Here is a 26,840-nt window from a genome sequence, read left to right on the forward strand (position 1 = left end):
TCAAGGAACCTCATTTTTAGAGGTACTGCAGTTTCCACCAATTTCTGTATATACTACAAAAGTGACAACTCTGCAAAAGAAATTTTTAAAAATCAGTATTTAAAATAAACCATCACCTATAGAAACATTTAAAATATTAAACTATTAATTTATTCCATGCAGATTAAAAGTTATAACTATTATTTTCAATACCAGTAACTTATTTTCAAAATCAATGCCTATTATGCTTTTACAATGAGAAGTTAATAAAATTAAGTGTATAATTGAAGAAAGAATTCCACACTTCTCTGTTGTATGAATTACACTTTGTATCAATCAAGTTATTTCACCTCTAACAAGAACACTAGAAATGGATAAGGCAGACTGGAAAAGGTGAGGGATAGTTACCAATCTGTTACGGTATGAGACCCATGAGAATCGTTTCAACCATTCAGCAAAGACCTTCAGGAAATAATTTTCCTTTACTCACCTTAATATTACAGGCATAAGGATGAACTTTGTCACCAACTTTTTCCATAAAGACACAGAGAAACTTTAACGCTTCTTCCCTGCAATCTCGAAACTGAAAAGTTAAAAAAATGTAGTTTAGTTTTAACATGTATAATATAACATGCTGCCTATACAGCATTATCTCAACATTTCTTTAAAAATTAAAAGTTTACCAATTTACCTCCTCAATGCTGAGGGATCTGTGGATAAAGACGAGTAAGCCATGCTCTGGGGAAAACACCAGGGACAGGTGCAGCACTGCAGGGAAGCAAACAAACCATCAGGCGGTTGGTTTCTTCTCTAGAGCAGGCAGGGCTGGACACCACTGAGCCCAGATGCCTTAACGCCTTAGACAGGGGCGATGCTTGTCACCAGAGAAGTCACGACTTAACATGGGTGCTTCTGACCTCCCCGCGGACTCGGGCCCAGGCGCTGCGCCTCTGAGCTCGCACCGGGGCCTGCCCCTGCCCAGGGCCGAGGGAAAGCCAGCCTGAGGGCAGGTCGGCAGAAAGGAGCAAGCACCAAAGCGTTTTTACCACGGCAAATAATCATCTGGGGCAAGAGACGGTCCCTCCCCCGAAATCAACCTTTTCTGTCATGCCAGCAGCCCTCAAGTACCGCGTTGAGTGGGAGAGGCAGGGAGGGCAGAGCCGCCCCTCGTGTGTGTCCCCCTACCATTAACGGGCCCTCCCCACGCCAAGCAGTTGCTGTTTTAAAGCCACCAGCGATATAACAGCCGCCTCTGAGCCCCTGGGCCCCCCCGCAGCCGCCGCCACCGGCTCCCCGCAGCTGGGCCCAGGGCCGCACCCTGCACGCTGCCGGCCAGGCTGGTGAGGCAGGTCTCCCCCAGGCTGCGGAGCAGGCTGTAGCCACGCAGGGCGGCGCTGGCAGCATCGCCGGTCTGCAGGCAGCGGTGCAGCTGATGCAGCGACTCCTGGACACCGGCCATGCTGCCCCGCGCCGGCGGCGGAACGGGGCGAAGGGGAGGTGGGCGCGAAGGACCCGCCCCCGGCCGGATCCAACACAGCCAGCCGGCGGGGGGGGTGGCGCTGTGGCATCACGACTGGTGAACTTGGAGGCAGGAGAAACGCCGGGAGGCCTCGGCCAGACCATTCCAAGCAGAGGAAGGCGGCACGATCGCCTAGCGGGCAGTGGTAGGGAAGAGGGTTTGGGGGCATCTTTATGTCTGTCGCCACAGGATCGGCTCAGTACAAGCACATAGAGTAGTAGTTCCCTCCGCCCCCCCCCTGCGGAGAATGGGCTGCTCCGGCCTCCCCACGCCTCCCCGTCTGACCGCAGCTCTAGTTTTGCCGCGAAATTCGGTACGGTGCGGGTGGTTCTATTCTGGCCTAGGGGGGGTTGTGCTGTGCCGTTGTTGAGGACAGCCTCGCTCTCGTAGCAGAAGGAGTCCCCTGCGGTATATTCCTGTCCCTGCTGTAACAGATAGAGCAGGGCGCGACCCTCACCTTGGGGTGCCGGAGGGTTCACCCCCTTCCTGCTTTCCTTCTCTACTCCCCATCCCCCCTTGCTGCCTCCTCTGGGCGCTCCCGTTGCGATCGCGCCTACCCATTGGCCAGAAAGCCCGCGAGAGCGCGCGCACGCGACTCGCTGGGCGCGGAGTTTCCTGGAGTGGTTGTGGCTGCTCGGGGCCGCAGAGGTGGGTGGGGGCGCCGGCGCCGGGCGGGGGTCGCTGCGCCTCTGCCCCCGGCGGCTCCGCACTCGGCCTGCGTGGGGGGAGGGAGGCACCGGGACAGGGACAGGGACCGGGACCCGCCCGTCTGGGCTCGGGGCTCGGCCGGTGGCGGAGCCCCCGCAGCCCGCGTTCCTCTCCTCGACCCCCCCGCAGGTAGGACCGCCGCGGGAGCCGGAGCAGCGCCATGTCGTCCCCCGCCTCCACCCCCAGCCGCCGCCGCGGCAAGCGCGGCCGGGGCAGCAACCCCCCGACTCGTAAGTACTTTGGTGGGAAGAGGCCGACCCGGGGCGGGGGGGGGGGGGGCGCCGCGGCCGGGGCCGGGGCCGGGGCCGGGGGGAGCGGGCGGGTGCCGGCTGCTCGGTGGGTTCTAGCTCCGCCGTCCGCCCGCCGCCGGGGCAGCGGCGCCGCCTCCCTGCCGCGGTGGGGGTGGGGGCGGTGTGTTCTCCCGGCCGCCGTGCCCGTCCCTTGTCCCGCCTCGGACTTAAACGCCGTCTCCGGGTCTGGTTGTGTCTTGCAGCGCAAGATGCTCGCTCTCCTCCTTCGCAGAAGCGCCGGACGGACGACTCCACCTCCACCGGGGACCTGCAGCCCATGCCCACCTCCCCGCCCGCCGACGTGCAGAGCCCCCCCAGCGCCCCCGATGCTCTCTTCTCCAGCCCCCCGCAGTTCCGCCACTCCGGTACGCCGGGGCTCGGGCAGCAGCGCTGGGGCAGGGGCCGGCTGTGCCGCTTCGCTCGTGGCTGCGGGGGTGCCCTGGATACAGCCCGGCACGCTCGTGTGTGGCGAGACAGCGTGGAGGATGGATCCGGCTGGATAATGCTCTAGGGGAAAAATAAGTTTTGTCTTCAGTTTCTTACTTGAGTTTAGCACAGTGAGCAGGACAGCATAGTCAGGGTCAGGGGTGTGGATCTGCTGTTGTAGCTTAAATTATCATGGGAGTATGTGTCGGGGATTATACCGTATTCTTTTATGTATTTCTAGAAAGAATAAATCAATTGTTAATGCAGAAAGAATTAGCTTGATTGCCATAAAAAGCCTTTCTTGCTTTATAAACAGGATTGGTTTTAGTTGCAGTACAGGTGGTAATTGTCGTGTCGCTTGTTTTATGGGCCCAAAAATAACTGAGAAATTAGTTTCATCTAAAATGCTACATTTTGACTTTATGCTTGAACACCAGTGTAGAAAGTTTTCTAGCAAAGCTTTACTAGAACTTGGGATCTCTCAGAAGAGATGTTAATATAAAGAAAAGTTCTAGGTAGACTTGCAACATCTTTATTGTTTCTGTTTTAACAAAACGCTGAAATTGATTGATGCTATTCATGGCAGTAGAGTTAAAAGAATGAGACAAATGCAGAGGCTGAATTTTAGTCTGGTCTAAATGTAAAATGTCTTGATCAATCACAGTAAAACTTTTTTTTTTTTTTTAGCTATTCCTCTTGACTTCGATATCAGTTCACCTCTGACTTACGGCACACCCAGCTCCAGGGTAGAGGGTACTCCACGAAGTGGTGTACGAGGAACTCCGGTTAGGCAGAGGCCGGATCTTGGGTCTGTCCGTAAAGCCAGACAAGTCGATTTACACTCAGATGGGGTAGGTAGATGTCTCAGATATCACATCTGACAACTTCTTTTTAAACAGCTATGCATATCTGCATATGCTTAATTTGTTTCCGTGCAGCCAGCTGAGGATGTAGCAACCGAGCAATCTCTTGGACAAAAGCTTGTTATTTGGGGAACAGATGTTAATGTAGCCTCATGCAAAGAAAAATTCCAGGTAGGTTAACAACTTTTCTCCTTTTTTGAATGAAAAGCTAGTTTGATTTAAACAAATATTAGTTGAATCTGATACAGAGTAGCTGTTTGTACTACTAAATTCTGCTCATCTTTCCCTTCTGTCTCCCTGTTACCTATTAACATTCAGAGATTTCTTCAGCGCTTCATTGATCCACTAGCTAAGGAGGATGAAGATATTGGCTTGGATCTTAACGAGCCACGCTATATGCAACGACTTGAAGAGGTACTTGTAACACAGCGAAATCTCTCTTTTTTAGTGTTGTCTGTCATTGAGCTAAAGTTTTCCTTTCCAATACCTTGCAGATTAATATGGTTGGGGAACCATTCCTGAATGTAAATTGCGACCATCTAAGATCATTTGATGAAAATCTTTACAGGCAACTGATCTGCTATCCTCAGGTGAAGTAGTGCACTTGTTTTCTGGTTTTCAAGTGGCCCTTTCATATTTCTAACTTTTAATATGTTTGTTGAAATGCAATGCATGCTTTGTATGTTCAGTGTAATCTCTGTGGCTTCTTTGTTTTACTTAATATAAAATGTCTTGTTGCATAGTAGTTGATTGCAGTTTACCAGCTAATTTTGCATGCATGAGGTACCCACTGTAGTAGCTACAATGTCTGGAGTCTTGCACTTTTTTTTTCCCCCCTTTGCAATACTCAAATGAATAAATCTGATCTAAACAGCAAGTTTTCTGTTATGTAGGAAAATGATCAGCTGGCATAATTTTTACTCATTCCTGGTTGATTAGCAGCACGTAAAATGCTTCATACAAAAATATTTCATTATATGATTATTTTTTTTTAACGTGTAAGCTTACCTGTTTATAACAATTTTGTACAGGAAGTTATCCCAACATTTGACATGGCTGCCAATGAAATCTTTTTTGATCGTTACCCCGATTCAATATTAGAACATCAAATTCAAGTAAGGCCATATAATGCACTGAAGACTAGGAATATGAGAAGTCTAAACCCTGAAGGTAAACTTTTGATTACCATGTTAGAAAGGAATCTTAAGAATTTATATAAACTTATTGAATGTTAATATAGAATTACATGGAAGACTGTATAAAACTGTACTTGGGGTCCATCCAGACCAATGTCTTTTGTTTATATAAAATTTCAGAAGCAATTGCAGAATGATCTATCCATAAAGGAAATCTTTCCAGGCATCAGCTACTTGTGTTCTTAGTTATGCAAGTGTGAAGGATTCTTTCTGTTCTATAAATACTCCTGTAAATGAGAGTAATTGTACCACACATTTATGATTCTTTTTGCTTTGTCTTAGACAAAATACTAGTACCTAACCGAGTGTTTACCTAAAAACGAATGTAACATGAAATTTTGAAGGTTATCTTAAATTTTAAGATTATGACGTCATGACATTAGTCTCTATATTTCGTAGATATTGATCAACTTATCACCATCAGTGGCATGGTCATCAGAAGCTCCCAGTTAATTCCCGAGATGCAGGAAGCATTCTTTAAATGCCAGGTTTGCGCTTTCACCACCAGAGTGGAAATCGATCGTGGCAGGATTGCTGAGCCATCAGTATGCAAGAACTGTAACACAACACACAGTATGGCACTAATTCACAACCGATCCATGTTCTCTGACAAACAGATGGTATGTTGCATTTAGGTAGTGGCTAAAATGAAACAGTTTCTAGTTATTGCTCCTCCACCCCCCTAATATGATCCATATCATTAATGTATGTATCTTGAGACTGAATGTTTTGAAAACCAAAAAGTGTTGGAACGTGAAAATGGGTGAAATAACTTAGCAAAAAGGTAAGTCTACTCTGGAGAAGAAATGCATCAAAAGGATGAAATTAAGTATGTACACATCTTAATGTTTCCATATAGAAGCCCCTTTATATATAGTATGTCCACTTCTATCTAGACTAGATGAGCCTTTTCTGAGACAGCATTTTATCCATACCAGTACAAACCAGCAGAATTCTCATTTTCATCATATCTTTTTATTAGTAATCGGCTTCGCTGTTTGGGTGGGGGTGTTTTGTTCTTGAGCAATGTTCCTGATTCAAAATGATGCTGAAGACCGTACTAATACAAGATTCTGTTGTATGCTCTATGGAAAAGCTTTGCTTTTTTGAAACTAAAACTTAAGGTTTTTTTGCTAGATCAAACTGCAGGAGTCACCTGAAGATATGCCGGCTGGACAAACCCCGCATACGGTTGTGCTGTTTGCTCATAATGACCTTGTTGATAAGGTTCAGCCAGGTGATAGAATTAATGTCACAGGTAAAATTTGGTTTGAATATTTGTGTCTTCGTTTTTCACTGATCTGAACTGTCTATAAAGGGACCTGATGGGATGCTGAGGGAGCTGGTCCACTGTCTCTGGCCACTGTCTTTCCAAGGCCACTCTTTGAAAAGTCATGGTGACTGGCTAAGATACTGGAAGAAAGCCAGTGTCTCTCCTAGGGCAAGGAGGAGACTTGGGGAACTACAGGCCAGTCAGCCTCGTCTTGACCCCTGAGAATGTGATAGAGCCAATAATCCTGGACACCATTTCTAATCATATGAAGGACAAGAAGGTAGTTGGGGGTAGCCAGCATGGATTTACAGTGGGTAACAGCTTTCTACAATGAGATGACTGGAGCAGTGGATGTTCTTTATTTTGACTTCAGCAAAGCTTTCATCAGTGTCTCCCATAATATACTCACAGATGAACTGATGGTCTATGGGTTAGATATGTGGACAGTGAGATGGATTTAAAACTGGCAGAACTGCTGGGCTCAAAGCATTATGATAAGTAGCACAAAGTCGAGCTGGAGGCCGGTCACCACGGGTGTACCCTAGGTGTCAATATTGGGGCCAAACACTGATGTATTTACTGATGATCTGCATGATGTGACACAGCAAAGTTGCAGACAAAAGCAAAACTGGAAGGAAGCAGTGCTTGATAGACCACATGACTGTGGTGCCAGCAGCTTCCTGGGCTGCTGCACTAGGAGGAGTGTTGCCAGCAGGTCAAGAGAGGTGATCCTTCCCCTCTATTTAGCACCGGTGAGGCCACATCTGGAGCACTGCATCCACTTCTGGGCTCTCCTCGTACAAGGGAGACATGAACATAGTGGAGTGAATTCAGCAAAGGGCCATGATGATAACTGGAGCCTCTGTCCTATACGGAAAGGCTGAGAAAGCTGGGACTGCTCTGCCTGGAGAAGAGAAGGCTCAGGGGGATCTTAGCAGTGTGTTTATAAATACCTGATTCGGTGCAGGGGGGTGCTGGTGTCAAGAAGACAGAGCCAGACTCTTCTCAGTAGTGCCCAGTGGCAGGCAGTGGACACAAGTTGAAGTACAGGAAGTTTCCGTTAAACAATAAGAACTTTTTTACTCTTTGGGTGGTCAAGCTCCAGCACAGGTTGCCCAGAAAGACTGTGTAGAGTCTCCATCCTTAGAGACACTCAGAACCTGACTGGACAGGGCCTTTAGCAACTTGTTCTAGTTGACTCCAGTTTAAGCCCGTGGTTGGACTAGACAATCTCCATATTGTCTGACATGGACGATTTGGTCATTCCGAGAATGTAGGTGAGGCAGAGGCAATATCTTAAATAGTGTCTACTGTCAGGAGAGTGGCAACATAGAGTAACTCTTGTTAGATACTGCAACCACATTTTATAAACCACTTTGCTTTAAAACAGCTGCTGTACTGCTGGCTGTTAGAGATACAGTAGAAATCCATTATTAAACTTGGCACTTATAAAAGAAAGTGCTGACTTCAGACATCAGCGCAGGACTTTCAAAAGCATCAAGCCTTAATTTTTTTCAAAAATGCTTAGGCATTTACCTTGTTGAGAACACTTGTGATAGGAACATTAAACATGGATGTAACTGCAAAAATAGGGTCTAGATGACTTAAATGTGTTCCGTTGACTTCTGCATGACTTACTGGTACTGGGAAACAAACTGACCAAAGTATTTAGGCTGTTTTGAAGAGCTTTACAAGGGAAAAATGTAAATTTTTCAGGTTTTGGAATTACCATGTTTTTTTATATCTAATACTGTGATTAAAAATTGTATTTAGGTATCTACAGGGCAGTTCCAATTAGAGTTAATCCAAGGGTCAGCAACGTAAAATCCGTATATAAGACCCACATTGATGTCATACACTATCGCAAGACAGATGCAAAACGCCTGCATGGTGTTGATGAGGAAACGGAGCAAAAAATGTTTACAGAGGAACGTGTGGAAATTCTAAAAGAGCTTTCTAAAAAACCAGACATATATGAGAGACTTTCTTCTGCATTGGCCCCAAGTATCTATGAGCATGAAGATATCAAAAAGGTGAATCAAATTCTGTATTTCTCTTCTAAGAAATGTGTTTTTATTCAAGTAAATTTGTAATTATTGTTTGTTATAAAAATGACTTGAGGCTTCAAAATTGAAAAAAATTATCTTGAGCAGTCTTAAAAGTTCGTGGTCTTGTCAGGATGGAGTTGGTTATAAGCATGTCATAATTGTTTTCATGGTATTAAGGAGTGTTAATTAGAGGGAAGATACTGAAAAGGTAAGAAAGCAGCAGAACTGAGAAGACTTAATTGCAGTATGTATCTTGGACATTCCTTGAATGTTCAGGTTACTGGTGATCAAAGAAAAATAAGTAGCTGTAACTTAGTAAGTGATTGCTTGAAGAGAGGCATTCACAAGAGAACAGCAGCTTTAAAATGACATGTGGTTGACCCTGACATGTTGGAACGATTACTTAGGTGTAATCCAAGAACGGACTGTTCCAATAAAATGTTCAACTGAGGTACTACAACTTTATCATGCAAAAACTACAGTCAGTAGTGGGTCTCAAGGTAATATCAGATGCCAAACAGTCCTCTTCAAGTATATTCCTTTGTTTTTTCTTTATGGAATTATACATTATCATAGTTCACAAGTTTCTGGAATGGCTGGAAGTTGAATTCAAAACCATACGATTTCCTGCTGAAAAGAAAATACAGTAATGACAATTCCATTTGTTATACCTCTTCACCATGCTAATAGGGCACATCAGGTGTAGTGGGTGGAGTTGAGGAAAGTTAGGGACCCTTCATCAAGGGAGATCTTCGGGTTCTGATCAAAATGTGTTCACAACAATGTACAAAATTGAAACCCACATGCATTGGAGCACCAATACTCTATATTGGGGACCTTGAAGAAGATAAAAATGGGGCAGGTCGTACTTTTGTAACTACTGAACAGGTTTTTGACTGATATCTGCAAGTTGTTCGCAGTGAGTGAAAACAGAACAAATACAAATAGGTCACTCTGTGCCTCTGTAAGGTTTCTGTGCTGTAAGAAATTGTGCAGAGGCTTTACATAAAGTAGCATACAGTTTTCCTTGCTGTTTCCAGCTGTCATTGTCACTGACTATCCCTTCTTTTCGTTGACTTTCTAGCATACCTATGCTGCTAGAGGAAAAAAAAAATGCAAAAAGAATACTGGGAAATGGTGAATTTTTAATCTAGTAAATTTGAAAAGGGAAAAAAAAATTCTCCCCGATAATGCTAGCTAACAGATAAAATTACAGGTATATGTTTATAGTAATAATTCCAGTACTGTCAAAATACTGGAAGTTAGTTTTATTTCTTTCCTAACACAGCAAGCATATGCTTTCTTTAGGAAATATAAAGGAGGAAGTGTTAGTAAATTCTGATGAAATAAAAGACCTTAAACTTGATCTTTATGGGCAAGTAAAGAACTTGTATTTAAATACTGTTGTGAATGCAGTAAAGCAGTTTTCCTGAAAAGAAAATACTTGATTAGTCTTGACTGAAAAGCTGATAAAAGTGGCACTTTTCTAATGATGTGAAAGAGGTAATAGTACTTTGGTCCTAGATTAAACATGGCCTTAGGGAAAACAATAGATTTGGAACGAATCTAATTTCATACTTTAATTAGAAGCTGAGTTTGTAGGACCTAGCAGTTTAACTATAAGTGTGTAATTAACTGGAATTGAAGATCTCTATAAAGAATGAACCCTTTTAAAGACTTCTAAAAAGTTTCAAGTGTTTTCTTTCATGTCGGAGTTGTGTTAATTTTAACAGTGTTTCAGTTCAGCAGTTGGATTTGCTGTTAGCTATGCAAGAGGTGATGTTTTGATTTTTAAAGAGAATATTTTTATAGGGTATTCTGCTTCAGCTTTTTGGGGGATCCAGAAAGGATTTTACTCACACAGGAAGAGGCAATTTTCGCGCTGAGATCAACATTCTTCTCTGTGGTGATCCTGGTACTAGTAAATCACAGCTGCTCCAGTACGTGTATAACCTGGTTCCTCGAGGCCAGTATACATCTGGCAAAGGCTCAAGTGCAGTTGGTCTTACTGCATATGTGATGAAGGATCCAGAAACACGGCAACTGGTTCTTCAGACAGGTGCTCTAGTACTTAGTGACAACGGCATTTGCTGCATTGACGAGTTTGATAAAATGAATGAAAGCACAAGATCAGTCCTGCATGAAGTAATGGAACAACAAACTCTCTCCATCGCAAAGGTAAGCATCTGTTTAATTGCAGCTTCTTTCCATTAAGTATGGTATATGTTAAGCAGCTGAAACCAAAAAGTTACCAGAAGAACCAAGGATTACACTTTTCTGTTGTTGTCAGAGGATCAATCCTAGATTATGTAACAGTTTACTTACAAAGAATACAGTTTTTGTGGCAAACTGTAGTATTTCCGGATGCTTTTGTTCTTGCTTTACTCTAAAAGGCTCTTGCAATGTAGTTTTTTACTGCAGAACCCGTTTAGTAACATTGGTGATCTCATGAAGCTGAGGGGAAAAATGTTTTGGTGACACATAGTTGCAGCTGGTTTCAGAAGTGGTTTTTATTTTGACAGGCTGGAATTATTTGCCAACTGAATGCTCGTACATCTATCCTAGCAGCAGCTAACCCTATAGAATCGCAGTGGAATCCAAAAAAGACTACTATTGAAAACATTCAGCTTCCTCATACACTGTTGTCGAGGTACTGAACTGCTTACATGTCTCATTTTTATGAGATGTTATTCTTCCTCTTGTGAAAATTATTAAATACAGTAGAACAGAACAACTGTGTGTTTTGTAGCATAGTGGAAAATTTTTGTAGCATTTACTTTAAATGCTGTTCTTACAGCTTCTATATGAGCAGAGAACTGCCTTTCAGTATTTACACATTGACCTTGTACAGAAGATGTGATGAAATCTGGAGGATCTCTATTTACCTCTATGTTGTTGTTTCATAGTCATCTCCTAGAAAATATTTGTTCTGAAACTTACAGTATTGATAACTTCAACAAAAACTCAGGATGTTTTATTTTGCTCCATAAAACTTCTAAAGTGAAATACTGATGATCAGGGAACTGGCAGTGGAGGTGGTACAATGTGAAGAACTGTGCATGCTTTGTGTTTTTCTGTAAAATTCAGTCGCGGAGGTGGCAGTGCTAGCCCTTTGGGCAATACCTGTTACCAACATTTAGTGTCTGCTGATTAGAAAATTAAACTATGTGCTGTAGTTGCATGTTGTGAGGAATTCCCACACTAACTGTGAATTTGAAGTACACCAATGTTTTACTGGATATTCTGAGAACACATGGTTTACATCTCATTTAAGAGCTGCTTAATTAGCCACTTAGTGACAAATGGTACCTCAGTACAGGTGTACTGAATGAAACTAGGCTTGAGCAGCATCTCAGTTCCACTGTTTATTGGATTTAAGCTTATGAAAATACATGGTTGGCTGGCTAAAAATATATTATTCATGTCTGCCTATAGTTGAGCATAGTTGAATATATAGTTTGTAAAATCATAAACCATTTTCCTCAGGATTAAACTGCAAGTGCTTTGTTATTTATACATATATTTATTTACTTATGGGGTTTATATGCATAAAAGAACTGTAGGATGTGCCCTGTTTGCTGTTGCCTTTCAAGGCAGTTTCTTTAGCAGCAAGTTTGTTCTTCGTATTTGGTGTATGTGTGTGGTTTTTTTGTGTGTGGGTTTTTTGTTGTTTTTTTTTTTTTTTTTTAAGAAAACAAAAACTGTCAGCCTTGAACATGGGATCTGAATTTTGCAGAATGTATCTCACTTTCAAAGTTTCAAGTCCATAGGATGAAAGTAAATCCACCGTGCTGTTCTGTACTTTCATAATTCTAGAAAAAATACCTTTTCCATTTAATAGAGCAACTCCTCCTCAGAGTAGGAATTAATAATCAAATAACTCCTACTTGTATTTAAGTCAAAACCCCTAAAACAAACTACTTTAAATGACAAGAAAGCATACACACTAATCCTGGATTCTTATCCCATTCAGATTTGACTTGATCTTTTTAATGTTGGATCCACGTGATGAAGCTTATGACAGACGTCTTGCTCGCCATTTGGTTTCACTGTACTACCGAAGCGAAAAAAAGATGGAGGAGGAATATATGGATATGGCAGTACTGAGGGATTACATTGCATATGCTCGTAGTTATGTAAATCCCAGGTTAAGTGAAGAAGCAAGCCAAGCCCTTATTGAGGTAAAGGAATTGCTGTTAAGAATGTTCAGAGTCTTTTCTGACTTGTGAAAAATGGCAAAATCCCCTAGTATGTACGTTTGCTATCTACATATAACTTTTCTATAACATCCTTCAAAAAAATCTCTAAAAATCACCAGCATTTAAAAGGAAAAAGGGATCAGTATAGAAGTTATTCTGCATTCTATAGCTTTCAGATCAGTTGGTTTGGTTCTATCACATAAAGAGCATAAAATTCTACAGAAACAAAATAAATGTGTCATCACAGACACAAGTACTGTTACATAAGACTAGTCCTACAAGGAAATAAATGTGATGTGGTTATCCTTCACTGCAGAAGAATTGTGAAGGTATATGAGCAGAAATACAGTATTTGGGTTGGCTTGCCAGAATTGCTCATATTCTGAAATAAGAGGTGGAGGATGAAGGGGACTCAGAAAATAATGAATATAACAGGATTTAATGAAATACTTCATGACACTCCTTTTCAGGCATACGTGGACATGAGGAAGATTGGTAGTGGCAGGGGAATGGTTTCTGCATATCCTCGACAACTTGAGTCTCTGATCCGACTGGCAGAAGCACATGCTAAAGTACGCTTTTCTGAGAAAGTTGAAACAGTTGATGTAGAAGAAGCAAAACACCTCCATCGGGAAGCACTGAAGCAATCTGCTACTGATCCAAGGACTGGAATTGTGGACATATCCATTCTCACTACCGGTTTGTGTTTTTATAGTGTTAAAGCTGCGATGCTATTGGGCTTTTGTACTTTTTAAAGGTAACTTTACCTGTCTTCCTTAGCTGATTTCTAAAAGGTATTTTCTTTCCTTTTATAAGGAATGAGCACAACAGCTCGTAAGCGTAAAGAGGAGTTGGCTCAAGCCTTAAGGAAGCTTATCCAGTCAAAGGGTAAAACACCAGCTTTGAAGTACCAACAGCTTTTCGATGATCTCAGAGCACAGTCTGATACAGTAAGTTTCCTGCTTTTTTTTTTTTTTACATTTGCATTGATTTTTAAAAGCATGGTGTTCTTCCAAATCAATATTCTTGTCCTCAAATCACACTGTGGAGGGAAAGGGAGACATTAACTTTGTCAGCTGACGTGACCAGAAAGCCAATTCTACTACAGATAATTGAGCTGAATCTTTGCTGTATCTTAGTTTATTCTGGCTTCCAAAATAGCTAACTCGGCTTCAGGGTTCCAGGCCAGATTTCAAATTGCAAAAAGAACAAACTAAAACTTAAAAAACCTGGTAAGAAAATTGGTAGGAAGTAAGGCATTTTTACTGTCTTTAAAGTATTCCCCACCCTGCCCATCTTTACTTGATTCATTTCTCTTCTTTAAGGCTGTCACAAAGGAAATGTTTGAAGAAGCGCTTCGTGCCCTGGCTGATGATGACTTCTTGACTGTAACTGGAAAGACTGTTAGACTGCTGTAAGCTAGCCCTTCTTCGTGAGCTGACTGTCGCAGCTTTTACTTCACCTTACTTAAGATAGTTTCAGTCTACAAGATCTCTGAGATTTGGGACTATCATTTGCTATGACAGGCATAGTCTTTCCTTGCAAGCCAACTGTCATGGCTTTAATTTGCCTTACAATATTGTCAGTCTGCAAGATTTTCAAGATTTGGGGCTATCTTTGCTATGACAAGAGTAGTGACGATTAAGTGGCACTTCTGTCAGCACAAGATATTACAGAGGACTTAAAAAATCCTCAGCTAAATGATGCTTTTTACATTTTAGCTAAATGTAATTATTAGTATGTCAAGTGCTATGTATTTTATGAGGTTTTGTAGAACATGCTAACAATGTTGTATCTATTTCAAATTGAATTGTAAAAATTCATCTTGAATGACTTTTTAGTAAATGCAATTTGACTGTTAGTATTGCTGTAATCTGAAATAAAGTTTTTGGGCTTAAAAAGGCTCTTTAGCAGTCATTTCAAGTGAAAATGAGCACATCTTGTGCTGCGCACTTGTCAGTCTAGAATTCTGTGATATTTAGGAAGTTCTTTGTGAGAGCATGAAAACAGCTTTGCTCTTTTTTGTTTGACCTGAGTGTACTTTGTTAGTATCCTCAATGAAAAAAAAGGCAGATAGATTCTACGTGAAACCAAATTTTCTTACTGCAGTTTTAAGCATGACTGGATAAATTAAGATACCCACGTTCGGTGTAATGTCATATAATCTGTCCTGAAAGAACAAGGTCTAGTAGCACATCACTGGAGAATCTTCCCAAGTTCTAGCCAGGATAGGTGCTCTCAGCCATTGCATGTCAATAGCTGCTATTGTTTTCACAACTGAGCTAGCAGAACAGTTCCCTAATTCACTTTGGTACAGACAGCATCAGGCTGATCTCAATGGCTCACTTAGGCCTTTTAAAGCTGAAGTAAGTACTCCTGGGTTCTGCGCCACTGCTTCCAACAAAAGGGAAGCAAATTTCCCCTGTGTGAAAAGCAGGCACCTTAAAATCTAGTTTTTCTTGCTACTGGTTCGTTATATAAGCAAGATACCATTTATCTGTAATTTAATCTTCAGTGATTTGCTGCTTTTTAGTATGAGGCAGGAACTCAGTCTATCCTAGAGTTAAAATAAAATGTCGGAAGGATCAGGTTAAGCCACAGACATCTCTCCCCAGTCTTGCTTATTAGTAAACAAGTCACTATCACCTCATCTTCTTGGCTTTTATGGACTGGAAGTATGTAGTTTATCTTGCGCTTTTCTGTAGAGGAAGTCTAGGTTCCCTGACTCAAGGCTTAGAAGTTAGATACAGGTAAGCGTAGATACCAGGAGCTTGACACTTCTCTTCAAATGAAGTCTGTAAAATAAAATTCCAAACTCCCATAAATACCAGAATCGTAGATTCTCTAGCGGCACTTGTCGTAATTACAGGATGTTATTTTTCTCTACCATGTTATTAGTTATGTATTTTGCTTAGAAAACGACCATCTCATGACCTCCCCTTTCCTTCCCCACTGTAAGATACCCTTATTACACAGTTACTATTTTCCTTTTATTTAAGACTGATACAGTTCTAAGCATTTTACTTTTTGAAAGCATCACTTGCATGCTTTCTCCATTTACACTTTTTGGTCCTTCAAGTACTACCTCAGTTCACAAACCTTTCCTGTTTTTCCACTCTCATAGCTATAACAAGACTAACCTTCCCGACTTCTTGGTACCTCCTCTTGTCAGACAAAACAGCACCAAGAAAGTTTCTTAAATATGTTTCTGAGTTTAAGAAAGTTGATTTAGTGTTTTAAAAAAATAATAAATTCAAATAGTGTGATGCATCTGGCTACACCAGCAAAATTCCTCATATTGAAATTGCCTGTCAGTATGGAAACTACTACTGTAAAACAGAAATTGGGCTGTTCATCTACTTGCAAATTCTAAATGCATATTGAATCGCATAGCCACAAAATCATGTGTTTAAGGAAATGGAAGAAAATTCTGTGTGTAAAACTGGTTTCAGCCCCCTTTCGATTTAATTCACAATCTTCTAGTTTGGTTGTTTTTTTGGTTTTGGAAGTAAAACACTTATTAGGAATTACCATTGTGTTTACAGGGTTACTTGCAGAATGATCCCACTAGGTGTCTCTTAAAGCCTGTATGTAGTAGTTGATAGAGATGATTTGTTTCAGTCTGGAGTGGTTTTCTGTTTTTTAAATAATCAAGGACTGCAAGTGCCACTCTGTAATTAGGTAGATAGACTGGAAATGCTTGTAAACAGTCTTATGATTAAAAAAATAAAAATCTGATTAAAAAATTTAACCATCCATATGCTAATTTGAAATGTACACAAAGAAAAAGCAAGATGAAAGTAATTTACTTAAATGAGAGTATTTTCCTTACTCTATGCAATAGTCTCAAACTCTATATCATTTACTGCTGTATTTACCCTATGCCGTTAGTAGTTATAATTAAGCTCATTTAAAAAACTGAAGTCATTTAAAGAATGGAATATGCAACCAAGGGAAAACACTTCTGCCAGAAACTTGATATTCTTAATATCAGAAATGACATAGAAGAAAGGCATTAAATCTTCTATACATCCTACAAAAGGCATAAAAAAGTTATAAGCCTACTGACAGCAATTATTTGTAATGTCACTTTGAGAGACCATAGTTGAAATGATCTGGTCTCTTGTCTAATTCTGTAAAGAGAAGCTGCTGGTGAAGTGAAATGGAATGGCAGTCTTCTGTTTTCCTAGCACAGAATGCAATCATCTTGGGGGTTCCTCAGGGTGGGTGGGGAACCAGACAAGACACCAACAAATGTCATTTGCTACCACTGTTACTAGTTTCAAAGCTGGTACTTCATCTCTCTGCAAGCAGACATTTGATTGGAAAGTGACTCAATCCTGGCCATCTCCAGTTTTGTTAGTGCTTCAGGAGGAACAGGTGTAAACTAAGTGAGAAACATCTGTTGAGATTATCCCATGCCCATCATAACTGAGATAACGTACTCCTTAAGACTATGTTCTAGTCCACCTCATCAAACTTTAGTCTTATTTTTGGCAGTCATTTTGGAATTGCATTTTTATCTTCCCAGAAGGCCCAAAGACTTCCAGGATTATTTCAGGAAAAGAAGAAAGTGCACTGAAGACTGCATGTCAAATAACTGGTCAGGGAAGTGATTCTATCCCTATCCCACTTTTGCACCGTATTTTCTAATTGCATAATTAGAGCTGCTATGCAACTTGCCATCTTGCTACAGCAATATGGAGTGAAGAAAGTAAGCATTTTGTGTTTTTTTCTCACTTGGCAAGACCACATGCAGTCTTGTAAAAATACACGTATAGTTTACTTAAAAAGCACGGGATCCATCATCTGTGAGGTAAACTGACAGTCAATATGGAGACTGTCATCCAATTCTCAGTTTGCATGGCCACCTTACAATAATGTTTACAGACAGCCTGGCACCAGCTTGAATTATTTAATGCTCAGAACCAAAAAGCTAGTTAATTGTGGGTTGTAAGGTTTTGAGAGTACAGTTTGTCTATACAATAAGCACAACCAGATTCCCCCTGTGACGGGCATTTTTGGACTCCACATAGATAAGGAAAACAAGAGCATTGTATTTGCTACTATGTAAAATAGTAGCTCATGAAATCTGAGCAGAAGACCTACTAATTATATATTTACTATATAATTATTTTGTGGATTCCTAAAGCATTCTCTCTGTGCCCTGTATTTTGATTGCAGAGAAAACATTCACTTGGTTTGTTCAGTGGCTCCTCATCATGTCCCACCTCTCAGCTGGATAGGGTAGGAGTAGGTTTGGATTGCTTTTGCCTGAATTTGAGCCCCTCTTCTAATGGAGCATAGAGTTTCCAATGACCATATTTTGTGAGTGGAAATTTTACCAGGGAACCACTGTAATGCCTGTTCTGAAGGTCTTGCTACATGTTCAGGTAAAATTGTTTCTTTCATAACCATGATTAAAAACCCCCACATATTTTTTATGTGGTTTTATGGTCCAACTATCTCTCTCTTAACCATTATCATACAAATTGTTTTTTCTAGTATGAAGCAGGCTTTTACTAGTGCAACTAACTGACCAATTTGGATCAGATTTGCAATGCATCACAGAATACAAGAAAAATCCTAAGGTTTCCTCTAGTAATTGAAACCTTTCCTAGCTCTGAAGCAAGAGCGGTATAGTCTTTCCTAGCCCTGTTTATTGAAAACTACTAGGTACAATAATGTCTAGACTCTTAAAAATACAAATAAGTAGGTGTAGGAAAGTTACTAAACTTTCTTATGTGGAAGATATATCAGAGCGTATCTCTGATAACCTCTAAGGAAGCAGAGGAGCTTTTTACCCTTCCTCCATTTTAAGAAGTAAACTTTTTCACCGTCCTGGTGCAAGTTTTTTTGTGACTTGTGACCTGTCTAATTCTTAAAGACACTAAAAAGCTTGAAACATTCATCATCAATAATTCTGAACACCTCAAACACACGCACACAAAAAGCTGATAAACTGGCTGTTCTTAGAATTGATTTTTCTTGTCATATTCTTTCATACAGCCCAATGCTGTAGTACTCAAGTGTCATTTCCCTCCCCCGTCCCAAAAGTAGTAACCACAACAGACCCCTCGGAGTCTGGCATTTCTCACCCAATAAAGAAATGTCTGACACAACCTTACTGAAACGGGAGCTAGGGAAGATGTCCTTCCTGGTTCTAATTCCTAGTCAGGAGCACTTTTCAGTTGCCAATCTTTTCCATGAGCACCAGATCCAGACTTGAACCAGGAGAATGCAAATACCATTCTAGAACAGAACTGCACATTACTACATCCAAAATTTAAAGCCAGATAGAATTGAGCCTATGTATCCAGGCACATAAAGTCTACTGAGTGAGCTGAGCTTTTAACCTCCAACAATATAGCAAGGCTACGCTGGCTACCTGCACTGGTATTTACGACCTTATCTCAGTTTCAGTCACACAGTATGTTACCTTTGCTTCCCACCCACAAGTACATGTGGGTGGGAAGATAAAGAAAGGGGAGGCACCTCCATCATGCAGCTAGTTCTTAGTCCATCTTTTAGTATGCAAAGAACAGCCATTAAGCTCTTAAGCATGTACTCAGTAACAATGAAGATCTAAGGACACAGAGGCAGATGTTTTTCATTAATTTGGCATCTCCTTACAGCAGTTTTCTAAACAGTCTTGGCAACATCTGCTTAGTTGACAGTTCCACTCATATTCCATCACTGTGTAACACCTACATACCAGGATCACAGAGTTCCTGTCACTTTTTAAAAATAATTGCCTCTGTGACCCTTATTAGAAGAGTGTCACAGAATCTGCATGACATATAAATACTCCAACCAAACTGAAATCGATATAAATGAATACAAAGTAATCATCATAACGGGCCTGATCCAGCTTCTCAGCAATACAGAGGCTAGCTGTAGAAATCCATGGAAGTACTTCCTTATTGTTCTCAGCTTCCCCTCAGTACCTGAAAAAAGCAGCCATGGGCTGATCAGGAAGGTAGAGCAGGCTTAACACTGTTTTAACTGCAAATATTGCTCTTATGCAGTGCAAACTGCAAATGAATGACCCCAATAGGTAGCCTATTTCCCCTGGGATAAACAATAACACTCCCAAGTGTCTGCTACTGGTGACTTCTTTTAATAGAAAAATACAATGCTATGTAGTCCTTCCTCAGCTGTACAAAGCAGAACAACTGCTTTATATAGTCTATTTTATCTAAGTGCAACAAGCAGGTTAGAATCCTCACATAACCCTTTTGGCAAAACTTGAAAATGGATGTTACTGAGAAATATTCCAAAGTCTGCCTTCACTTCATGAAGAGTAAGAGGGTAAAAAAAATAAAATCAATCTATTCATTTATTTGAAGAGATCCTGGAATACTCAGTGGTCATCCTAAAAGAAGGAAACGTATTCTTTCTCTGAAAAGACTCATCATTAGGTATTCCTAAGAGACAGACATGTTAAGATATTTGTCTACACTTCTTACAACAGTTGATGAGAAAAGAAATCACACATCAAAGATAATGATTGGGAATCATTTTTTATAAGGCAGGTTTACTAAAGGATGTTGTTGAGACAAGAACCCAGTGCCAACACAGTGTGCACTGAGAAGAACCCTGCTGAAGATAAGTGTGCATACAGTAGCTATAAGCATGTCCCAGACTGTTGTCAGAAGGATGGCATTTACTATGACCATTCTAGGCATCTTCTGTATACTAATCATATTGAAAGTAGTCACTAAAACTGGTACACAGTTTTTTAGGTATGTTCAAGGGGAAGGTTAAGTTTTCAGCCTCCAAAGTACAAGGACACACACCCAGAAGTGGAATAATAACAGTCTTTTGCTAGTTCCACACACATTTTCTTCCTTGGTCATGAACAGACTGAAGATGTGAGGAAATAAGTAGGCGTTTTTGCACACTGTAAAGTGCTTAGTTAACACTAAAGACACAACAAATTTAGCAGCACTGGTCACTAAGACCTAAAAAGCTGCACTTATGCAGCTGCTTTTAGAAGGGTCACGGAGAAGTGCACCATAAAGAAAGCTGCAACATCTGGAGAAAGATCAGAAGAAACTTAGCAGGTGTTAGGGGAAGTCAGTGAATCAGTTAGATGGTTGAGGTTATCTCTGGAGCTCTAACATAAGTTAGAAGCAGCTCTGCAAAAACAGAAGAAAGAGGGAAGGCTAAGGAGCTCACTTATAACCTGCGCACAGGCCATAGCTAAAAGACATAGTTGCTAAAGTATGCTTTCTAGGATACAGACTTGAGGGGAAAGAGGTAATAAGTTTTACCCTTAATTTTGAATTGACCAATCCACCTCTTACTACAGCTTCACAAAGATCATAAATGAAAAGAAAATCCTGCATTTCTGGACAGGGACCACCATGGGCAGCTGGGGAAGAACTAGCATTCCTAGACTGCTATTTTCCACTGTCTGATCAAAAAGACATGCTGCTTCAGGTCTCTAACCATCACTCATCCATTGTTTTTCATAAAGTCTGGAAAAACATCATATTGCAGAATTCTCTTTCTGCCATATTTGACTTAAACTGGCCAGGAAGAGTCAACAGTTACAACAGAGGATTGACATATGCAGTTATATAAGCCTGATTTTGGTAGTAGAGCACGCAGAAGGAGGAAGGGAGGGAGGAAAAAAAATCAGTTTTACCCCAATTAAAACAAAATTAATATTTTACCAAAATAGTTACATATTTTGTTTTGGTAGTTTCTACTTCTATGTAGAAGTAGAAACCATTCCTGTTTAACAAAACACTGGAGAATGCGGGCATCGATCCCGCTACCTCTCGCATGCTAAGCGAGCGCTCTACCATTTGAGCTAATTCCCCTCCCCCCTTATTGGTAATAAGGATCACAGAACTGTGATCTTCAGGGTGTATTTAAAATTTTAGTTCCATACATATAATACAGTTTTCTCTCTTGCTCTGGTCTCCCTATTCACAAATGAAAACACATTCAACTTCAATTCCAAAACAGGTGTCAATAAATTTGTAATAGTTCATTTAGCATTTCCAAATGAAGTAGTAAAAACCAAGACAAACCAGAAAGACATGTTTTCCAGGTGTATAAAATAATTTAAAAAAAAAAAAAAAGTTTATTACTTGCAATTCATGAAAGGAAGTACGTTCTGGCATTTGGTTTTCTCCCCATAAAAGTCAGTTTCTATCTTTTTTTAAATGTGAGTTAATTATTTTAATTTATTCTAGTCAAACATATGGCAGCATTTAAGAAATAAACTAAAATCTAAAAAATAAGAGGTTATTTTACTTCAAAATTCCAGTTCAATACATGAGAACGTCTTTTACAGTTAACTGTTTTTTCTCTCACTGCAAACAAAATAGGACACTGGAGAATGCGGGCATCGATCCCGCTACCTCTCGCATGCTAAGCGAGCGCTCTACCATTTGAGCTAATTCCCCCCCACAACACTTTTAATTTATCATGTAACCACAGATTTTAATAACCACAAACACAAACTGCCGTCCTTTTACAGATTCTGCTCCTTTATCACAGGTAGTAACCCAGGGGCAGCCATGCAGAACACTTACTACCATTTGACCTTGAGCTTGTCTATTTTTTTTGTGCAAGAGGACAGACTCCCCAGGTAACACAGTGAGGCACTGCATGCTAACTTGCATGACAAACTCATGACCTGCAGTCTTTCAGTGCCACCCAACTCGCACTAGATTTATCCTTCATTGAAGAGGGCAGCTGCTTCTATGTTGAGGGAAGTCACATCACAGACAATGCAGTGGAGCGGCTTGAAGATAATACAAAACTCGCCTTTGCCCTGATGTCCCCTAAGAAGACCATCTAGAAAACAAAAGTCAAACCTGATTTAATTAGCTGACATCAGTTTACATTGGTGTTGCCAAAGAGATGCATCAAAGTGATCTGTGTTAAATGAAAGTGTGTAGACACAAAGCCTTCACAGCTGAAATACCCTAGAGAAATGAAAAAAAATGGAATTAAGGAGGTCAGGTGTTTTCAGCCATGTAGGTAAGGAAGTTCTCCCAACCAAGTGGAGAAATTAGAAAGTTTTACTCACCATCTTACATGAAAACTTAGAATCATAACAAATTCAAAGTCAGAAAACAATGGGCTGCAATTATATGAAAGACACATTTTTATCACTGAAAACAGTACTATCGCAGAGGTCTTTCCTCACCCTTTGGCATCAAATAAACTGCTTTTCTGTGAGCTGAATTGTCCAAGCTTTAGGCCTTTTCAGTGGCAGCAGAGTGAGATTTGGGGGTGTAATAGGGAGAGGTAATCTGACATTTTCATACTGACTCAGACTGCACAGGGTAGATAAAGAAAACTGTGCGTAGAACTGAACCTTGTGAAATGTGATATGGGAAAGATCCCAGCTGCAGATGTGCAGTGCACCATTCACAGAGCCTAAGATGTGTGCCTGTGAGAAGGACTGAAACCACTTTTGCATATTTGTTTTCCCCCTCAAGTTTACTCCAGTGAGGTAGATAAAGTCAGTTACAATATACTGCAAGAAATGGTAAGAATGAATTTTTATTTATTGTTCAGAGATTGAGGTAAGGCAGGAGAATATTTAAATTCTAGGAGAATGTTTGCAGTGATACTGTGGGTTTAGTTCCACATCTTGGCCTGAATCTGGATTGTGATAGATTTGAAGTACTACCTTACTTTAGACAAGTTGTAACTAGCTAATGCTTCATTTAGTAATTTATTTTCTTTTGACTGGATGCTGTCATCCAGTAAGTTAAATCCATTAGAGAAAACAGCCAGTGCACGTGTTGTTGGATTACTGCACACGTTTTACTTTATTGGCAGAGCTCACTTTTTCTGCATTTAAAGAGAAAGTGAGAAATCTTTTATTATATAATTTTCATTGTCTTTGTTGTTTAATAGTAGCCACTATTAAATCACCGAACCACTAATCACTGTAACCATTCTCACTGTAAATTACAATTTTGTTCTTTAAATCCAGAAAGCGTTCCTTGATTTAATAACCTGGGAATAGAGTTTTGCCAATATGCTTCTTACTGCAAAATCAGTTAGTATGACTATACTTGAATTTTTATATTTCTGAATTGGTTTTAGTAATCTCATAGATTTAAGATGCAATACTATTTTAACTGAATCATTAAAGTCAGTACAGAAAAGTAGAAATACCTAGAATATAACTTAGGAATATATAAATTAATACTTTCTCTCCACAAACGATGATAAATATGGACAATTATATTTATCATTTACATACAGCTGAGTAGAAAGTAAAGTTGGAAAATAAAAAGACTTGAAAACAAGAAGAAAAAAATCTCATTGTTCCTCAGTGACTTCTATCAGTATACTTTCTAGATTTGCAAGTTTTTTGGTACCTGCATTGCAACAGAGGTAAAAAAGTAGTCACTTTCCTTCCTGAACACACACCAGAGGAGGCTTTGTTCAGGAAACTAAGTCGTGTTTTATCAAAGTAACATAGCAGAAAATGCATCAGTATGCTTCTCATATGTCAAGTGAGTACTCTGACTTTTAAGCTAACAGGCTTTTCGTAGTGATTCCATACAGTGATGATTCAGTATTATTAAATGAACAGGCTATCTCAACAATTTACCTGAAGCAGCCAAGATATGATTCAGCAGAAGTAAATCCGCCCTTCCTACTGTTGAATAAGGGGAATTAGCTCAAATGGTAGAGCGCTCGCTTAGCATGCGAGAGGTAGCGGGATCGATGCCCGCATTCTCCAGCGTTTTGCGAGACGGGAGTATGTAGAGTCACATAAGATTTTTGTTCATAAACAGTTGACGCTTGTGAAACAAAACGTATAGCTAGTAATAGATACCATTTCCTACAGCAAATAAAACAGGGAGAAAATTTCAATTAGCAGACTACAGTCATGAACTCTGCAAACTTGTATTTCTTTGTGAAAGCATCTAGTACTGCTACTCTGTAATACAGGAAATAAAATTCACTTCTGTCTCTTACAAGTGCATTGAATTTTAATACGTGCATTTTTTAAAGGTTTTAATTATATGAAAAGTTAGCCAAATTGTCTATAAGAAGATGTAAAAGTATGGAGTTGTCTATATAATCATCAGCTCACCATAGAATTACTGTCTCTCCAGCTACCTTGCATCTGTTGTAGCTATAGGGACAGTCACAACACACTTGACCCTAACCTGAGTTTCAAGTGACGTTCAATCCCTCACAATTTCACTCAGTTTCTTCCTCAACCCATTATAAGAAAATAATTTGCACTTTAAAAAAATGCTTATCTCTGATCAACATTAACAACTTAAATCACTCATATTGTGCATGTTCTTCCTAAAATTAATTTTAATCCTTACAAAACTGCTACAGAACAATGGACCTAAATTTAAAATAGTCCCACAATATAAGGTAGTATAAGCAAGGAATTAAAACTGTATCACAGCCAAAAATCAGAAGAAACAGTGGTACCTGTCAGCATGCTTTTGTTTCATTCTTTAAAACCCTTTAACAGGAATTTGTTTCTTTTTTGTTCAGGCAGTTACCCTAATTTTAGACAAAACAGAAGTTTACAAGCCTCTCTTTCCAAAACAGCAAAAAAAGTTGCATCTAGTAACTGAAAAAATGAAGTGTTTTTTGTTGCAATAGAAGGTAACTGTTGTTAAGTAGCAAATGGAGAATGCGGGCATCGATCCCGCTACCTCTCGCATGCTAAGCGAGCGCTCTACCATTTGAGCTAATTCCCCTCGTGGGGCCCGCCTTCTGTTTAGTATCTATTCATACTCTCACATTTCTCACTGACAGAATAACCTACCACAAATTATACTAAAATTAGATCTGCTGTCTCAAATACAAACAAAACTTTCTCCCCCACATCACATTGATTTTCTACCCAAGTATCACACTGGTAGCTGGGCAGTCAGAGCCCACTGCTCGAGTTCTAATTCCTTACTGAAGTTACTGGTAGGCAGTAACAGAAGAAAAATTTCCTGTGAAAGGCAGAAACAATTAGGTCTTTCTTAAAGCACAGTGCTTTTGACAGCCTTAGTGGGAATTTTGCCTACCATGAAATCTGGACTCCTTGATGTAACAGCACGTGTTTTATTCAGCTGAGCTGCATCTGGATAACAGAAGGTCTGTGTTTCCAAGCAATTGCAGATTTATGTTCACACCAAACAATTATGACTGTTTAGAGAAATCTGGATATATTTAAAGGTTATATTTTTCTAAAATAGATTTTTCTTATTTGTAATCCCTAGGTGGAAGAGAATCAGCTAAATGACTTTATCCATTTCCACATTTTACAATAGAATAGATGTGACTGAATAGATAGAGTTCTTCCAGTTCTTTCTCTTGGGGCAATGGACTCTGGGCCCAAGTTATGAAAAGGGGAAAAAAAAAAAAAAAAAAAAGCACCCAGGCAAATGAAATGCTGGAAAACAAAGTAACAGTTCCCATTAGTTAGTTACATCTCTTGGGAATTTTTAAGGTGTGACTATATCACCAGATAGACACACACACTCACGCATACATGTAAAAATCAAGAATACGTAATTAAAATGTAAAAAAATAATGGCTATAATGAAACAGCAGTGAAAATTCTGTTTGGTTTCAGCTCTACGAGATCAGAGTCAGGAAACACATAGAAAGTAGGGTCTCCAATGTTTCCTGTTATTTGAAGTTATGTACTAGTCTTCTCCTTTTGAAAGTGTCATTTAGAGGAAGAAAAAAAAAAGAAGTAACTTTATGATTTCACACTAACATAAACTAGAAATAAAGCAAGCAAAAGAGATCTACTTTGCTAGAACTGGAGCATGCAAATTTGTTGACCTAATGTGACTGACATATCCCAACAATCACAGATCAACACACTTTGTTTCAGCTTCTTACTTCCTCAATCTCTATATATTTTCATTTAATTTGGAGGATCAAAGCCATACCCACCATATTTGGATTTGCACAAATATCTTCTGATTCAGAGTGCTGCAATGTTCAAAGATTAGAGGTTTAAGATACACAGAACTCACTGAAATTCAGTGTATGTTTATCACCTGATTACTTAGATCCATATGAAAATCTGAGAGCTTGTCTTTGTTAAATTTATATGCCACCATACTATACAGTCATTTTAGAATTAGAACAGGGAAACCAGACCTATCAGTAGAAGAGCTGCATTCACTGATGAAGCTACATGCTTACAGTATACTCAAAACACAGGTACAGCAGAAAAACACCACAACCAAGCTGAATTAACAACACACAAAGTTTAAGTTAGCACCCACTTCAACAAGTTCTCCAAGCCATGTTATCCTCTGATTTGATTTTTCTACTTCTTTCTTGGGCTCGGTGATGCACTCTGAGTGAATGCT

At 40.1% G+C, this 26,840-nt stretch overlaps 2 protein-coding genes and 4 non-coding genes across 7 annotated transcripts in view; 2 read left to right on the forward strand and 4 right to left on the reverse strand.

Annotated features, from left to right (window-relative positions):
- Positions 1 to 1,460, reverse strand: part of PRKDC (protein kinase, DNA-activated, catalytic subunit) — an 87,773-nt gene extending 86,313 nt beyond the window's left edge. Inside the window, exons 1-3 of the mRNA XM_074880744.1 lie at positions 1,297 to 1,460; positions 671 to 747; positions 470 to 562 (exon numbers count right to left, since the gene is read on the reverse strand). Of these exons, the coding sequence (XP_074736845.1) occupies positions 470 to 562; positions 671 to 747; positions 1,297 to 1,438 (312 nt within the window). The 5' untranslated portion in view covers positions 1,439 to 1,460. The remainder of the gene's footprint in view (positions 1 to 469; positions 563 to 670; positions 748 to 1,296) is intronic.
- Positions 1,461 to 2,086: 626 nt separating this feature from the next.
- On the forward strand, positions 2,087 to 14,402 carry MCM4 (minichromosome maintenance complex component 4). 2 transcript variants are annotated; one of them, XM_074880820.1, is made up of 17 exons: positions 2,087 to 2,146; positions 2,336 to 2,436; positions 2,700 to 2,861; positions 3,610 to 3,773; positions 3,861 to 3,956; positions 4,104 to 4,199; positions 4,280 to 4,375; positions 4,817 to 4,955; positions 5,381 to 5,601; positions 6,119 to 6,239; positions 8,028 to 8,287; positions 10,115 to 10,480; positions 10,825 to 10,952; positions 12,276 to 12,483; positions 12,972 to 13,200; positions 13,318 to 13,451; positions 13,827 to 14,402. In XM_074880820.1, the coding sequence occupies exons 2-17, from the start codon at positions 2,367 to 2,369 to the stop codon at positions 13,917 to 13,919; spliced, it is 2,583 nt and encodes an 860-aa protein (XP_074736921.1). In that variant the 5' UTR covers positions 2,087 to 2,146; positions 2,336 to 2,366; the 3' UTR covers positions 13,920 to 14,402. The 2 variants fall into 2 exon arrangements, with proteins under 2 accessions (XP_074736921.1, XP_074736911.1); XM_074880810.1 differs by lacking the exon at positions 2,087 to 2,146 and having other exon boundaries at positions 2,160 to 2,436.
- Positions 14,403 to 21,259: 6,857 nt separating this feature from the next.
- Positions 21,260 to 21,332, reverse strand: TRNAA-AGC (transfer RNA alanine (anticodon AGC)). The gene has a single exon. It is a non-coding gene; the product is annotated as a tRNA-Ala (tRNA).
- A 518-nt stretch (positions 21,333 to 21,850) lies between these two features.
- On the reverse strand, positions 21,851 to 21,923 carry TRNAA-AGC (transfer RNA alanine (anticodon AGC)). The gene has a single exon. It is a non-coding gene; the product is annotated as a tRNA-Ala (tRNA).
- Positions 21,924 to 24,156: 2,233 nt separating this feature from the next.
- TRNAA-AGC (transfer RNA alanine (anticodon AGC)) lies at positions 24,157 to 24,229 on the forward strand. Its single transcript has one exon. It is a non-coding gene; the product is annotated as a tRNA-Ala (tRNA).
- Positions 24,230 to 25,144: 915 nt separating this feature from the next.
- TRNAA-AGC (transfer RNA alanine (anticodon AGC)) lies at positions 25,145 to 25,217 on the reverse strand. The gene has a single exon. It is a non-coding gene; the product is annotated as a tRNA-Ala (tRNA).
- Positions 25,218 to 26,840: the final 1,623 nt, after the last annotated feature.

Source organism: Strix uralensis, chromosome 1 (assembly GCF_047716275.1).
Source record: "Strix uralensis isolate ZFMK-TIS-50842 chromosome 1, bStrUra1, whole genome shotgun sequence".
Taxonomy (NCBI): domain Eukaryota; kingdom Metazoa; phylum Chordata; class Aves; order Strigiformes; family Strigidae; genus Strix; species Strix uralensis.